The sequence below is a fragment of the Anolis sagrei genome, chromosome 5, assembly GCF_037176765.1.
Source record: "Anolis sagrei isolate rAnoSag1 chromosome 5, rAnoSag1.mat, whole genome shotgun sequence".
Classification (NCBI taxonomy): domain Eukaryota; kingdom Metazoa; phylum Chordata; class Lepidosauria; order Squamata; family Dactyloidae; genus Anolis; species Anolis sagrei.
In genome coordinates this window covers 119,675,498-119,692,641 of record NC_090025.1, presented here as the reverse complement: position 1 = coordinate 119,692,641, position 17,144 = coordinate 119,675,498, and the positions used below count along the sequence as shown (strand labels likewise).

Below are 17,144 nucleotides of genomic sequence, written 5' to 3'. Positions count from 1 at the left end.
AAGAACACAGTCCCACACAAACACATCAGGTCTAAGGGTTGAGAGATTTAAAACTTTAAAACTCTAAAACTTTAAAATAAGTTTATCATTGCCAGGACATCAATTTTTGCCAAGAATCTAAGGCAAAAGCCATATACAGGAGTATATCAAAGCCCAACACAATTAATAAAATTTAAAGGGAAAGGAGTCTGAAGTGAGGGGATTGGGGTGCTCATGTGACACAGAGAAGGGAAATCCAGGCAGACAGGCAGACAGAGGAGGGAGCAGCATCCATACTGTAATTAAAAGACTATAATTAAAAGACTATAATCCCAATTTTCTGCTAGTATGAAATCTTGACTTGTACTAGCTGGTGTTATTACTCATCAACTGCTGTGCAGAACTTGGCGACATTGTAAGTTATAGCCGAGTTTGTATCTGAAAGCAGCAGGGATATGTAAAATTGTCCAGAGCATCCTGTATAGCCATGGCGTAATGACACAGGACTGAATATCTCTATATAACAGGCATTGAAGAAGCACATATTCTGTTGTCTCTATGTGTCCTGGTCTTGTGAAGTGCATGGCAACATGCCAGAGTGAATGCCCAATCTGTTGTCCATAGACCAGCAGTGGTCTGCAGGAACAAAAATATGGTCCATGGCCTCACTATTATGAAGCAATGAGAGCGATTGGACTTGCAAAACCTATCATAGTGTCGAGGCAACAGGGATGTTGGGAGGGGAGAGGCTGACTACCCATGAAAGATTACTATTACCACATCCACTTTAGATTATTAAATATGGATTTCTGTGGGTGAGCAGATGGCGACTACTGGATGGCATATGTTCAGAAACTAGAGCTGATGTGGTCTATCCAATGCAATTTTCTGAATCAAATAACCAAACTGAATCTAAAGTTGACCAAAAACTGATTTGTAACCCTTTTGGTACTAATGTTGGAGAGTGGCCCCTGATCAAAGTTGTCCCTGATCAAAAAAAAAGTTGGGAACCACTGATCTAGACCTTCCTACAGAGTTGTTCTTTCTGAAAATCTCCAGATCCTCCAGATGGCTGGAAGAAGTTGACTATAGAGTCATACTGAGGAACCTAGGGATTTCTAGAGAGACCATTTTAATCCAATCTGTGAATAATCAAATTTGTAAAAGTCGGAACCACAAATATCAAGGGGAGGCCCTGGCAAAAGCAAGAAGACTAGTGGACTAGCATTAGCAAGAGCTCCACACATCTGCTTGACTGCCTGATTTCTCCCATCCTCTCTTCTATCTAAGTTGATGAAAGCCATTCACAGGTCATAGTAGTCACATAGTGAGATTAGTCAATACCACAGCATATATCTCAGCCACCTTTTTAAGCCCCTCACTTCCTGACATTTTCAACTATAAAGCTACATTGCTGAAAATCAATTGTAGCACAAACCATCAAGCAAGAGGAACACTCTGGCACCCTTCTGCATCATTGAGGGCTGTTTCAATTGTGTTATGTTTTGATGGTCCTCTCAAGAAAATCTGTGGCCACCACTGAATCATCATTGAAGCATCAAAAGTGCTAAGCCATTGACTAGATCTACGCTACCCTATTTTCCAAGATCTGATTTCAAATTATCTGATTTGAACTGGATTACATGTGTTTACACTGCCATATAATCCAATTCAAAGCAGACAATCTGTATTTTATATGACAGTGTAGATTCAGCCTCAGAATTATCCAAAGGAGCCTCAGGATGAAATCCACACTTTGCCACAAAATTCACCTTGATGTAGTTAAATTAGCATGCCCTAATTAATTTCACAGAATAGTTGCAAGGAAATGGGAAAGATGTGAACTTTTAAGTTTTGGGGGAAGCAGGGTGGGCTAGAAATATAACAAATGGGCAAGCAAAGAAAATGGAAACAAAGCCAACCAAGCTGAAAGCCAGAATTATAGCCTGCACATTAGAGTTGACATTGAGACACCTGCCAAAAGTAGGCACAGCTAAATTGAGTGAAAGTTTCATTTCTGCTATGTTAAATGTATCCTGCCATTGCTTGTTTGGTAGATTTATGTGAAACAGTGGTGGCTTCATTATTGCTTAATAACAACAACAACAACAACAACAACAACAACAACAACAATAATACAAAATAATAGAAGTTTCTCTCAGCCAATAAAGTAAAACTGTACAATGTCTGTCAATTCCTTACTGTTAGGAAATATTTGCATGTTTATAGTATGCAGTAGTATACTTTCAGTAAATGTATTAATTTTTAAATATTCTTTTAAAGGAAAAAATAATATACCTTGCACAAACTGACATTTAGACTAATTTACATTCTGATCCGAGTGTGTTGATACTGTTTATAACTTCTTGGAGCTTTGAAAAGTTGCTTGTATGACAGTTTCCAGAATCCCGAACTACCATCCCCAATTCTGGGAGTCATGAACCCAACATCAACTTTTCTAAACTGCCAGAACTACATGTTAATCATCTGAACCGAGCCTTTGTCATGACCTTATTTCCTAGTTTGGTGTGAAGCCGGGAAATAAGGCCATGACATAACCTTTCCAGTGTATATTTGAAATCTGTGAGAAGGTTGCCATGGAAACGGGAGCAATGCAGGGGAGGGGCCAGAGTGAGGTTTGAGGAAATAAACTGTCAGTTGTAACTTTGTTGCGTTTGCTACTGCATGTTTTTGAATTAAATATTTCCAACTTTGTTTGTGAGGTACCCGTATATTCTGGCATATAAAGCTACTTTTTAACCCAAGAAAATCTTCTCAAAAGTCAGGGGTCGTCTTATACACGGGAGTAGTCTTATACGCCGGGAGTCATCTTATAGAGCGGGTGCTGAAACTTCCAATCCGGATTGGAGAATCTGTGGTTGTTGCATATTGTGGGGTAGCTCAAAAATGGCAGTGGCTGCATCCCTGCCGTATGCAGCGACTTTATGAAAGCATTAAGGGTGACGCTGTACAAGTATGGTAGAAAAAAATCAATTCATCAGGATTCATCGACTTAATGCGATCCCGATGGTGAGGTGAAGAGGTGCCTCACTGGGATGGTGTAAGTGAAGGGTGGAGCAAGCTGCAGGCCTCCAGAGTGCCCGGGGTATGGAAAAAAGAGATAGAGTGGCTCTGGGCCCAGACAAACACACCTCTTTTACCTGTCTGGCCTGCCCTTGTATCCTGTTACCATACCTCCTCCTCTGCCTCTCAGTTCTCGCTCCTGAAGACTGCAGTGAAGTGGTGCAGGTGCACAGGTGCAAGATCTGAGAGGCAGAGAAGGAGGTACAGTAATAGGAAATAAAATCTGATGCTTTTAAAATTTTCATTTGGTGTGTGTTGGAAGAGGGGTAGTCTTATACAGCGAGTATATCCCAAACTCTTTATTTTAACTGAAAAGTTGGGGGTTGTCTTATACACCCAGGCATCTTATATGCCAGAATATACGGTAATTATTTCGCCAGAAAGGTCCGGACAGCCTTCTGTATAGCAAATCTCACCTGTCATTTGAATGAAAAAGCAAATAATCTCCTAAAGCCTAAAGTTCTTATTCCACACTCTAAACCAGTATGGTTGGTCCTCCCAGTATTTTGGACTTCAACTCCCAGAAACTTCAGCCAGATTGGCCAATTGTCAGAAAATCTGGGAGCTGAAATCCAAAAAACCTGGAAGACCAAAAGTTTGGAACCACTGAAGTAAACCCACACTTGTTAATTCATGTACTTCTGCAGGTCTGTTTGTGCAGAATGAATTAAACTCTTGAGTTACTCTGCTCATGTAAAGGTTTCTAACAGTCACAGTTCTTTGGCCATTAATCCTTCTCTAATTACTACAACAGGGAGTCAAATAGTATTGAGATTCCAATTACCCTTGGTATAAAGATGGTCCAGGAAGGGACAGGTATCTTGTATCATTCCGGAGGTAGAGAATATATAGATGCTGTAGTTGCTATAGACAGATTGGCTGGTGGTTCCAAGCAACATTTGGGAAAAGGCTTTCAGTTTATCTCCTTCAGACAGGCTGACCTCAGACTAGAAGATAAGGCTGTGTATCCAGAGCTGAGGGATTTCTCCAGCTGAATATAGCCTATAGCAGTGCACTATTTCTTTGATTCTATCCCCATCCCACATATAAAAATCTCTGAATTTGGGGTACATCTTAGAATCACACGTGCTTTTCTTATATAATTTTTTTTCTGTTTGTAGTACCAAAATTAGCGTACATGTTACCATTGGGTTGTTGTGAGTTTCCTGGGCTGTATGACCATGTTCCAGAAGAATTTTCTCCTGACGTTTCGCCTGGCATCCTCAGAGGTTGTGAGGTCGTTAGGAAACTAGAAAAAAATGGGTTTATATATCTGTGCAATGTCCCAGGTGGGAGAAAGAACTCTTGTCTGTTTGAGGCAGCTGTGAATGTTTCAGTTGGCCACCTTGATTAGCATTTAATGGCCTAGCAGTTTCAAGGTCTGGCTTCTTACTGCCTGGGGGAATCCTTTGTTGAGAAGTGATTAGTTGGTCCTGATTGTTTCTTGTCTGGAATTCCCATTTTTTAGTGTTGTTATTTATTTACTGTCCTGATTTTTGAGTTTTTTAATACTGGTAGTCAGATTTTGTTCATTTTCATGGTTCCTTTCTGTTGAAATTGTCCACATGCTTGTGGATTTCAGTTGCTTCTCTGTGTAGTCTGGCATGGTAGTTGTTAGAGTGGTCCATCATTTCTGTGTTCTCAAATAATATGCTGTTTGCAGGTTGGTTCGTCAAGTGCTCTGCTGTGGCTAACTTCTCTGGTTGAAGTAGTCTGCAGGACCTATAACTGCAAACTAGTTACTACCATTGCTACCAAGTTACCCTTGATGGCATCTTAGAATCAAAGATACACATTATTCCAAAGGTTTTATTTTTGTAACATGTTTCCTGGAATACCCCAAACAGCATGGTCATTGGCTATGCTGGATGTGAAATTCTGGTAGCTGTTATTTCAAAAAGGAATTTCCCCAAACATTAGCTATATTCTTATCACTGCTTCTCAAGGCAACATACTTTGCCTGGTTATCAAATTCCTGAATTCAGCAGTCTCTAGCAGAAAAGCAAGCCAGTTTCTGTTTGAAGAAGAGCAAGTGTGCTCAGCTTTCAAATGGATCCAAGTAAACCTGTCCGCTCAGCATTCCTTGAAAGGTTTCAGAAATGATAACTTCTCCATTGTAGAGGGATTTTCTTTTTACTGGTGATAAATTTTCTCCCTTTCCCACTTGTCCCCTAGTATCTCTTTAATGAAAGTGATATCTCTTTAATAAAAACAGTCCCAGAGGGATTTTATCCTGTGAAAGGCATTTCTCGTGGTTTCTGCTTTCAGTGAGCAGTTAGGATCCCCTCTGAATTGAATGTTAAGACCTAACACAACTTTCTTGTGCTCGTCTCTTAGTAATTGATCACCGCCGAGCTCAAACATTGCCTTTAGAGAAATATTGAAAATGTCTTTCTTTTTCTCCATTGTGTTGTGTTCCCAGCACGTGACATTTATTTATTTGCCAGTTGTGCATAGTAAAACAGGTACATAAATATGCAACTAGGCTTTTATGAAGAATACTAAGAATGGGAATAGCCATTATATACAATTATTGCACTGGCCAACACACCTTTTGGTGCATCAAATATTAGACCTGTTTCTGGGTATATTTGATCTACTGATTCCAAAAATGGCACAACTTTTCCCCTCTCCACTCTATTTTTGAGATACAGAACATAGCCATTTATCAGTCTTCATGTGCTCATCCATAGAAAATTGTGATAACCGCATCTAAGAAACTAGAACTGATGTGGTCTATCCAATGTAGTTTTCTGAATCAGTGCCCCAAATAACTCCAGGAACAGGCCTAAAAACCAAGGCACCAAGAAATTTATTTTGCTTGTTTTATGATTTAATACTATATAGGATCTGACCTATGTAATCCTAGTTTTGTAGTCCTCTTAGGGGCTGCAGTGGGTTAAACTGCTGAGCTGCTGAATTTGCTGATCAGAAGGTTGGTGGTTCAAATCCACGGGGCAGGGTGAACTCCCACTGTTAGCTCCAGCTTCTGCCAGTCTAGCAGTTTCAAAACACACAAGTGTAAGTAGATCAATAGGTACTTCAGCAGGAAGGTAACATTCTCCATGCAGTTATGCTGGCCACATGACCTAGGAGGTGTCTACGGACAACAGTAACTCTTTAGCTTAGAAATGGAGATGAGCACCACCCCCCAGATTTGGACAATAGTTGGACAATAGACTTAATGTCAAGGGGAAACATTTACCTTTAGTTTAGGCCCCTTTTACACTGCCACCTAATCTTGATTATCAAAGTAGATAATATTATCTGCTTTGAACTGGATTGTATGACTCTACATTGCCATATAATTCAGTTCAACGCAAATAATCTGGATTTTATATGACAGTGTGGAAGGGGTCTTAGTGTCTTGGTCTCTATATAAGTTTCCATCTGCTGTCTGAATTTGGAGACAATTACAACTATTTGTTTAAAATCTCCCATTAAAAGAGAAAGTATTGCACAGTGGGTATTTGCCTTGTCTTCCTCAGTTTGTTTCACCTGATGTTTGTGATGCTCCTCGCATAAGAACCATTGAAGCTAGACATAATAATTTAAAATTGCAACAAGAAGCGCCGTTCTCCCCCATTTAATTTTTTGAAATTATATTTTGAATTATATTTCCAAGATACATTATCTGCATTAAACCAATCTGAGGAAGTTGATAGAGCAATGTAAAGCAAAGACTTAATCAAATTAATAATGTCTTTTACACATTGGAGCTTTTGACACATTCATTTATTTACTGTCAACGTGAGTTTTAATTTATGTGTTTTTCTGGCAGTGTTGTTTGTGTTGGTGGGGATGGGATGTTCAGTGAAGTGATGCATGGCCTGATTGGAAGAACGCAGAAGGATTTTGCCATCGATCAAAATAATCCCAAAGCATCATTAGCCCAATGCAATATCAGGATTGGCATAATTCCTGCTGGTAAGAATTGCAACACAATGAATGTCATTTGTCCATTGTTGTTATTGTTACTCCTTAATCAACTTTGAGCCAAAATGGACCTCTTGAAAAAAGTACCAACCATATTTATACAGGAACCATAACCAATATTAAAACAACAAACATAGAATCCTAATACTGGTATCATTAGAAATGCATATGTGAAAATAGTAGCTTTCCAGACATTTTGGGCTGCATTTTGTATATTCTGATTAACACTGTTGGCTAGGGTTGATGCGGGTTGTTGTCCAAAAGCTCTCTGTTTTGTCCTTTCATGAAAACTGAATGTCATATTTTTCATGCCTTGTTAGCATCCATGAAACACATTTCCCAGAACTATCCATTCTGTCTACATGCCTTGCCCCTTTCAGTGATATCTTTTTAAAAGAACCTGTTTATAGTTAGGGAATGTAAACTTTTGCATATAGTAAATGCAGTTTTAAGAAATTAAACATCAGTTGGACTTCTCTAAAGAAAGAACTTGGGATGTTGACGTGACATTTTACACTGTTTTGCTACTTCCTCACTCCTCTAGTATGAACCTTTGACACATTTAGGCAATTTCCCTTTCAACAGAAAGAAAAATCCTTCAAAGGGGCCCGTCTAAACAGGAAGAAAAATCCTTCAAAGGGGCCCGTCTAAACCTAAATTTACTTAGGTTGCGATCCTTTTGTAAAAACTGCTTACTGGAAAACATACTTAATACACTTGATCTTAGCCAAAAGGCCGAGAAGCGATCCAGACATATACTGGATTGTACTGATACTTAACCCTGGTTGGGATTTCAATAGGTCCTTCACACGTCTTACTGAATCAATTTAAATTATGATAAGACCAATGAAAACAAACACATTAAAGCACACAATGCTATGGAAGAACAGTCTAAAAGCAGTCGGGAGCAAGAAAAACAAACACAAGCCAATAATTTACAGAAGATTACATCCACTAATTAACAAGTTTCAAAACATAAGCGAATGGTAGCGCTGTAACTCCCCCCCCCCCCCCCCAAGAGGTTTAACAAAAGAAATACTTTTCTTACCTGATGAGTAAGGGGCTATAAGGAGTTATAATAGAAGCAAAGTATTTTTTACAGAGAACCAGAAGATGATTTCTCCAGGAAGAAGCCTTTCTTTTTCCCACAATAAAGAGGGTGTGGGGGATGTATCAATATATAAATAGCTCAACACCCAAATTCTACAATCTGATGCACATACATTTATTTTCATACATATATCTACATTTGGTTGCCCACAGACACACACCTATGCCGTTGTACAGACACACCTATGTAGTTGCAATCATGTACATCTTGGGTTCATGTGTCCTGCATTGGAATGATGGAAATAAGGGGGTGAGTCTCCCAAGTTTTACTGCAAGCTTTGCAGGGCTCTCCAACCTGCTAAACATTTTATCTTCAGCTCCTTTAAAGAATCCAAAACTTAGAATACATTTGTTCCCCAATGACAGGGGTGTTACTAGCAGTTGGATTCATGTGTCATTTGTTCATAAAACACACTGGGAATCTGGAGACTGTCAAATGTAGATAGTATATTTATTTATTTTATTTACAGTATTTATATTCTTCCCTTCTCACCCCGAAGGGACTGAGGGCGGATCACAGGACACATATACGACAAACATTCAATCCTAATTATACAGTGACAAGACAGACAACAGGTAGAGGTATATATAGGCTTTCCCATCTTTCAGCATCTTGGAGGCTGTGCTTGGTTCCCGCCACGGGAGGGGGGGGGGATGCTGTGACTCCATCTCCCTGCCAAAGAGCTTTATTTTATTCATAATTTCCTCCTTTTTCTGATCAAAACAATGTACCTTAATACCTACCCACTTTAACACTGTACCTATTTATCTGCTCACATTTGTTTTCAATCTGCTAGGTTGGCAGAGAGCTGGGCTAAGATCAGGAGCTCACTCTTACCCGGGCTTCGAACTGTCAACCTTCTGGTTAGCAAGATTTATTTCAGCTGGTAGTTAACCTGCTGTGCTAAAGCCCGGCCCTTTATATTATTCCCCAATATAGGGAAGGAAATGCATTTTGCGATCCAAAAAACAACTTTTCCAAAATGCTGAAAACATTGTTCAGTTCCCTGCCATGAATTATTGCTTTTATTAGAGACTAATGGCCTTTTTGATGGGGTGTAATGCTGTACCAGTAACATGTCCCACCAGGGCTCAAAGCATCAGCTTGACTCTACTTTGCCGTTAATTAACTTGCAGAGGATTCAGTGGTGTGCTGTGTAAAGAGTGGCCCAAATGGTTCAATCTACACTCCTCATTTAGCTGCACTCATCTCTCCAGTCTGCCAAGCAAATCAAAATTTTGCTTAAACACACACTAAGTCTAATTCTTTTGTTCCACTCTTGGCAAATAGCAGCAGCTTGACAAAAGGATTTTCACTGCAGTCTCTGTAACAATGGATCAATCTCTCTCTACACCTCTCTAGAAACATTGCACTGACCCTTCTGCCTTTGTTATCAAATGGACTAGAGGAAAGCAAACACCACTACTTCTGCCTGTCATGCTGCATAAAATGGTTAGAGAAAGAGAAGGGAAAGTGTGTGTCTCTTGCTGGATTGAAAGTAACCATCTATGTTTGGCTCTGTCAAGCTTATTATCATGCCCTGAGCAATTTTCAGCATATTACTTTGAAGACCCTGACAGAAAGCTATCTTGGTCTGCAGCAAAGACAAAGTCTTGTAACAACTTGCCAACTTAAAATATGTAATTTGTGGCTTAACCTTTCTTAGACTGAGTCTACTACACCACATACAAAAGCAGCAATGAAGGAATGCCCATGTCACCATCCAACATACTGTTTTGTGCATGGATGCTATTAAAATAATTATCACTATCTAAACCCAAGGCATTACAGTTCTATGTGATGTTATGATTCACAATTATTTCATCAGCAATTTTCAACATTAACCAAGTACTGTACATATATTTCTGCCAGTTGGGGACAATGCTTTTTGCTGTCTGTCTGTGTATTGTCTATACAAAGCAGCATTGAATGTTTGCCGTATATGTGTGTTGTGATCCGCTTTGCGTCCCCTTTGGGGTGAGAAGGGCAGAATATAAATAAAGTATTATTATTATTATTATTATTATTATTATTATTATTTTGCATCAGAAGAGAAAGCCACCTTGGGTCCTTGTCTGATGGAAAGGAAAGAACGAAAGAAAGAAAGATCATTTAAAGAAAGCATAATGTCAAAATAAATTTGTTAGTTCATAACACCTTGTTTTTGAATGGCACAAATTTGACAATGCTAATATTTATATATGAAATGTTCACATACACATACCGTTGCCAAAAGTCCTAAGTCAGAGTCATAAATTATCAGAAACACTGAAAGCTCTCAGGAAGTGCCAACCAATGATGTTAATAACAATCACTCTTTTCTGATATATGTTCAAGGCGTGAGGAGGACTATACATCTGTTTTCAGGCATTCATAACATTGATTGAAGATAGCAAACTATTTCCTAGGAATGTCAACATTCAATAAGTCTAAATATTCATTACAATATACATGTCTTCTTGCCACTTCTATTTCAGAAATTGGTATCTCTTTATTTCTTGGTTTACCTTTTTATGTTTTTGCAGTGTAGGATTCCAACACCAGGCAGCTAAATTTGGTGTTTTTCAAATCATACAAAATGCAAGGTCAGCTTGTGAATTGCCAGTTAATAAGTTAGAGGCTGAAGGGAAGTGTACCAGCCCTGCAGAGAAGCCTAGACAAACTGTTAGATGATTAGATTATTAGACTGCATAAACAATTGTGTGCCTGCCCATGGGATTAATTTTTGCCTGAAAAGGTAAAAAAAAATACTTATTTTCTATCTGAGCACTTAAAACAATTCTAAGGGTAACTGCACTCACTGTATAGCCATAGCATTTCATACTGTTTCTGTGTCTTTTTCCTATTGAAATACTGGGATTAAAAATTTATAACATACTTAGAAATGTTGTAAGAAGTTGTAGCTCAGGAAGTGCATTTGAGCTCTTTGAAATAGGCTTTACATTGTTCCCTTTTATATATTTTCACAATATTGTTAAGGTGGGAGAAGTAACAAATTTACTCATTTTGCCAGGTTCGACAGACTGCATATGCTATGCAACAGTTGGCATCAATGATCCAGTAACATCCACATTACATATCATCATTGGTAAGTTGTCAGAATGTGATGTTAGTGCAGGACAGAGCTGGAAGCCTGTGAGCTCCAATAGCTGTTAAATAACCTTATTTGGAAGAGTCTGAACTGTCAGAAGGAGGGTTTGGGGTGAAGGAGGAGACATGCTGACCTAAACTTATGGTACTTCTATCTAAGACAGAATCTATATTTATTTATTTATTTATATCCTGTTTTTCTCCCATGGATGGCATTCAAAGCAGCGAACAATGCCCAGGGGAATCCTTTATTGGGAGATATTAGCTGGCCCTGATTTTTTCCTGTCTGGAATTCCCCTGTTTTTTTAGTTTTCCTCTTTATTTGATTTTTGAGTTTTCTAATACTGGTAGCCAGATTTTGTTCATTTTCATGGTTTCCTCCTTTCTGTTGAAATTGTCCAACATCTCCCAACAAAGGATTCCCCCAGGCAGGAAGCAGCCAGTCTTTGAAGCTGCAAGGCCATTCAATGCTAATCAAGGCAGCCAGTTGTCACATTCACATCTGCCTCTAGCAGACAAGAGTTCTTTCTCCCACCCTGGATATTCCATAGATATATAAGCCTCACTTACCTAGTTTTTGACAGACCTCACAACCTCTAAGGAAGCCTGCCATAGATGTGGGTGAAACGTCAGGAGAGAATGCTTCTGGAATATGGCCATACAGCCCAGAAAACTCAAACCAACCCAGTGGTTAAAAGAATAAAAATTACATGACACAAAAGCACAACAACATGACCTCAAATAAAACAGATAAAACAAATACCCCATTACATAAACCATATAAACAAGCTTAATAAATAGGTCATTTACTGTTAAAAATGTCCTGGGCCTCAGGCTCAGGTTATCCATAAAAATATAAAATTAAAAATTCTATAAGCACCACTTCTATGTGAACACTGGTGGACTTTGGGGAAAATAGACCTTGATATTTGGGAGTTGAAGTTGCTTGGATTTATAGTTCACCTCCAATCAAACAGCGTTGTGAACCACACCAGTGATGGAATTGGGCCAAACTTCCCACATAGAACCCCCATGACCAACAGAAAACATTAAGAGAGGTCTTTGGCGACCTCTCTGACACCCCCTCGTGACCCCCCCCCCCATCCTGGGGGTCCTGAACCCCAGGTTGAGAAATGCTGCCCTATAGCAAATATATTGACCCCTTCTACATGAGAATGGCCTGTAACCATCATCATTGATTGCTGGCCTCTGGCACAGATTCCAGGGATGCCTCTTATTTTTCTTTATTAAGTTTGCATTTTCTCAGTGGCTTTTTGCTTTCCCCTCCCTAGTCCAGGTTCATGTAGAATACAAACAGTTGGCATCTTAACAGTGCCATAGCTTCACTCTAAGCATAACCAGAGCATAGGACTCCGCATTTTGACATTCATGGCACGGTACGGATAAACATCAGCTTTGCTAGTTTAGTACTTAATCTGCTGTTTCCAGCATCTGCTTGAAAACTATACTGTAGAAACCTATTTTCAGTTAGTGTAGAAACTGTTCTTGCATTTTTACAGATACAGATGCATGCTATGAAGAGTTTCATTTCACAAATGATTGCTGCATTTACAGCTTAAAATATGTAAGCGGTCCCATCATCACACATGTCTCTTGTCAACAGGAGACACACAACCTTTGGATGTCTCTTCAGTACATCGCAATAATGCATTTCTGAAATACTGTGTATCATTATTGGGTTATGGTTTTTATGGAGACGTTTTAAAAGACAGCGAAGAAAAGCGCTGGATGGGCCCTGCCAGATATGACTACTCAGGTAAAGTTTTTGAAAGTTTATTTCAGCCTTCTGCTATACAAACCATATTTCCTTCCTTCCCTCTTTCCTCCCTCCTTCCCTCTCTTTCTCCTTCCTTCATTCCTTTTGTCTTCTCTTCCTTCTCTCTTTCCTCCCTCCCTCCATTCTCTCTCCCACCCTTCCTTCCATCCTTCTCTTCCTTCCTTCCTCCCTCCCTCCCTTCCCCCTCTTCCTTTCTTCCTTCTCCTTTTCCTTCCTCCTTTCCTCCTGGATATTTAGCTGAGAGAAAAGAAGATAGAGAGGGAACACGAGAATCATGTTTCAAGATTTAAAAGGGTGTCCCATTGAGGAGGGTGGGGAAAATCAGATTGTCTGCTGCCCTAGAGCCAGGGCACAAAGGAGCAATGGTTTCAAATTGAAAGAAAAGACATTCAATTGAAAGATTAGGAAGAACTTCCTGAGAGTAATCGCTACTGGAAAATGTCATAGGCTGCCTCGGAGTGTGATGAGTCTCCTTCTCTGGAGGCTTTTCCGCAGAGGCTGTCTATCGGGAGTGCTTTGATTGTACCTTCTTGCTTGGCAGGGGGTTGGAGTGGATAGCCCTTGGGGGTCTCTTCCAGCTCTAGAATTCTAGGATTCAATATCAGGAGTAGGCAATATGAGGTCTAATATATACACATTTTCTCTCCTGTCCACCATCTCATCCTGACCGAGGCCAACCCTTTTGGGATCCAAACATTTCCCTCCTTTCCTTCACTTTCTGCCTCCGAAAGAGAAGAGGAAGGGGAGGAAAGCGCAGGGAGAAGACTTGGGGAGAACCCCCTCCCTCCCGGCCCACCCACCTGTGGGGAGAGGGTGGTCTAGAAATAATAATAATAATAATAATAATAATAATAATAATAATTACAAGACCTAATTAATTTTTGAATATTTTTCTCTCTTTTAAAGGTTTCAAGACCTTTCTATCTCATCATTACTATGAAGGAACAGTTTCCCTTCTACCAGCAACACACGCTGTGGGGTCTCCAAGAGATAAGAAATACTGCAGAACAGGGTAGGCTAAGTAACACTTGGTATATTTTTTCACAAGCAGGGATGGCTGCCTCATGCCTCTGAACATGAACTTTGCATGATATTGGACTCACAAACCTTGATTTAAGAAAGATGATTTCTATGAGTATGTTTGTAATACATTGATCATATTCCTTTGGATTCTGCTTTAGGAATCATCTGTCTTTCCCATGTAAGAAAATTTTTGGTTATGAACTTGTATTTTGATTCCTTGTTAAGGATACTATGAACTTCAATAAGCATTGTTTGTACATTGAATGTTCTATGACCAAAGCATATATATAAATAACATTCTTATGGTTTAGATTATTGGATTATATTTTTGTTTATAGGAGCCTCTTGCCAGTGTACTTTGAGGGATCCTTTCTCTGTATTGGAGACAGGGACATGCAATATATTTTAGCCCAGTGGTTCTCAACATGTGGCTTCCCAGATGTTTTGGCCTTCAACTCCCAGAAATCCTAACAGCTGGTAAACTGGTTGGGATTTCTGGGAGTTGTAGGCCAAAACACCTGGGGACCCACAGGTTGAGAACCACTGCTAGCCTCTCTCCTTATAAGACAAAACCAGCAAGCAACATTCTCTTGGAGTTTCTTGAATATATAAATGTGTGTGGTTCCCAAGCCATCTTAATATTTCATCCAGCTATTTAGATATGTATACTATTATTTATGGTAAGGATCCCCTCTTCTGGAGAATATGAGAAAATGGATTAATCTGCAAGACCTCTTCTGAGGCTTCCAAATTTCACTTCTCAGTTGAGGGGATTGGGAATGCATCTTCAACAGGATCCTGTTATGGCCTAAAGTGACAGAGGCAACACGATCTCTAGGTATTTGATTACATTTAAACCCCTGTGGTCAATGGTATAATTCTATGTCTAGACTTCTACCCAGGCATGTTTAATGGATTCCCATTATGGAGCATGCTATTCCCCTTTTGGATCCCACACAATGTAGAGGAGATTCATTTAAGGTTGCAGACTTGCCCTACTTAGCTCTACCTCCATTCTACTCTTATTTTGCCCTAGGCAGCCATGAGAGTCTCCTCAAAATCTGCAAAGCCCTTTGTAAATAAAGGTATGCTCCCTTTATAACACTGGCAGGATTAAGCACAGTGTGCAGTTGAGATTCTTGAATGCAACTAGTACAAAGAGAAAGGTTGTTAATTTTCTAGTTGACCCCCCAATGGAAAATCTTAAGTATTCAAAAAATGCAGTCCTCAAACTCAGTCGATTCTAAAACAAAATTCATTGAGACATGAGGTTTCCTGTTTATTTATCTTGTTTGCAGCAGTTTGCAATATTGCAAACAGTAGCAGCCAAAGGAATGAAATGTTAATATACCATTGCATTAACTCCATTATCCATTCTGCATTCTAGTCTGACTGGTGTGGAAAATTCATGTTAATTCGTGTCTTTCAGGTGCCGTATTTGCAAGCAAAGTAAACAACGGCTGGAGAAGGAGCAGCGAAACCATGAAAAGGGGATTAAAGGTAAATTTAGAGTTTATGCAAATCCAGCCCTAGGTAACAAAAAGACCTCCTTCAAAATTTTCCTTCACCCTTTGAAGTTGTCAATGAATGGGAATGATAGAACATGTTAAAGATGTTTGGTTTTAATGTCTCACCAGTTTTCTTTGTTCTGCTTTTCCAATCTACAAAACATTGCAGTGGGTTCTTCTTTAAACTGGTGGATTCTTCTTTAAACTGAATGGACAAGTATGGGATTGTGAAGCAAACCATCTTTCAGCACTTCCTTGTCTAGACAGGAAATGTGTGATAATTCCACCATAAAATTGTTTTCTCTATGTACTGAAGTGACAAAACAGCTCCTTTCTATCAATGCTTTGTTTTCAATAAGAAAACTGAAATCACACAGCAACACTGAGGAGAGTCAGTGTTTGCAAATGTGAAATATTTTCAATTTTAGTATCTCAGTAATGACTATACGTGATATACCCAGTTCCTGTACATATCTCATCAAACCAGAAATGTTTTAACATCTGTTGAAAACTGTAGGAAGCATCTTTTTGTCCCCCACCTTCTTAAGTGTATCTCCTTATGTTTTAAGGGAAAGAAGAAGGAGAATGGAAGGTTATTAGAGGAAAGTTTCTAGCCATCAATGCCGCAAACATCAGTTGTGCTTGTCCACGGAGCCCGAAAGGCCTTTCACCAGCTGCTCACTTGGCAGATGGCTCTGCAGACCTCATTCTAGTCCGGAAATGCTCTCGGTTAAATTTTCTAAGGTACCTCGTAAGGCATACTAACCAGGATGACCAGGTGTGTATTGTCTTGGTGATATTTTCAAGGGTATGTGGGATGGTACAACCCAATGTAGATTAATGTTCTTGTAAAATGGACAAGATGTTCTGGTAACAGCTTTTTGGAAACTTTAACATTTCCATTTTAATGGGATGCTTTTCTAATAATAGCACTGTGACAAATCACCCATTCGTGTTCATTCTGCACTTCCAGCCCTTACAGCTTTTAGCACTGAAGCTTTGAACACCTTGCTCTTTTCCTCCTAAAATGCCTTCCTAGTTTTGGTTCTCAGGCCCCTCTGTGACCTCTGTAAAGGACAAAGTGGATGTGTTGACCAGTGGGTTCAGTATGGTCTTCCTTATTAAATTTTATATCTTCTGGCAGACTGACAGGAAATAAAACAGTAAAGGTTCGTTGTATGACAAACATCTAGCTTTATGCTGGTTCCACACACAGTAATACCTCCATTTCACAGATCTCTGCCCACCCTCTCAGCTCCCAAAACCTTCCACCATTCTCTTCTTCCTAATTGGTCCTCTCCATCCTGATCATTTAACCCATTCCTGCTTGCACTGGTATTCACAGGGTGTTTCAAAATGATGGACCCAATTTCAAAGCAGTATATTTCATAATGGCAGCATGTTATATTTACAGAAATAGTTATAAACAGGTTAACAAGTTATCAAGTTTTGAGCCAGAAACAACTTTTAAAAATAACCCCCCAAATGGAGAATATCTCATTAGGCCTCATGTTGCAGGGTTGCTATGCTGTCGCACCCAAGCTACTTAAAATGTCTTTAGTGCTAACGGGTCTTAACTATCTATCAGCTCGGGGGATGCTGGTTTGCCTTCCTG

At 39.5% G+C, this 17,144-nt stretch overlaps 1 protein-coding gene and 1 pseudogene across 1 annotated transcript in view; one reads left to right on the top strand and one right to left on the bottom strand.

Moving 5' to 3' along the window:
* The window catches only part of CERK (ceramide kinase), a 52,646-nt gene that overhangs the window by 25,010 nt on the left and 10,492 nt on the right, over positions 1 to 17,144 (top strand). Inside the window, exons 6-11 of the mRNA XM_060777813.2 lie at positions 6,845 to 6,990; positions 11,124 to 11,198; positions 12,825 to 12,977; positions 13,905 to 14,010; positions 15,451 to 15,521; positions 16,099 to 16,307. Coding sequence (XP_060633796.2) covers positions 6,845 to 6,990; positions 11,124 to 11,198; positions 12,825 to 12,977; positions 13,905 to 14,010; positions 15,451 to 15,521; positions 16,099 to 16,307 — 760 coding nt within the window. The remainder of the gene's footprint in view (positions 1 to 6,844; positions 6,991 to 11,123; positions 11,199 to 12,824; positions 12,978 to 13,904; positions 14,011 to 15,450; positions 15,522 to 16,098; positions 16,308 to 17,144) is intronic.
* Positions 7,566 to 7,746, bottom strand: LOC137097221 (U2 spliceosomal RNA; annotated as a pseudogene).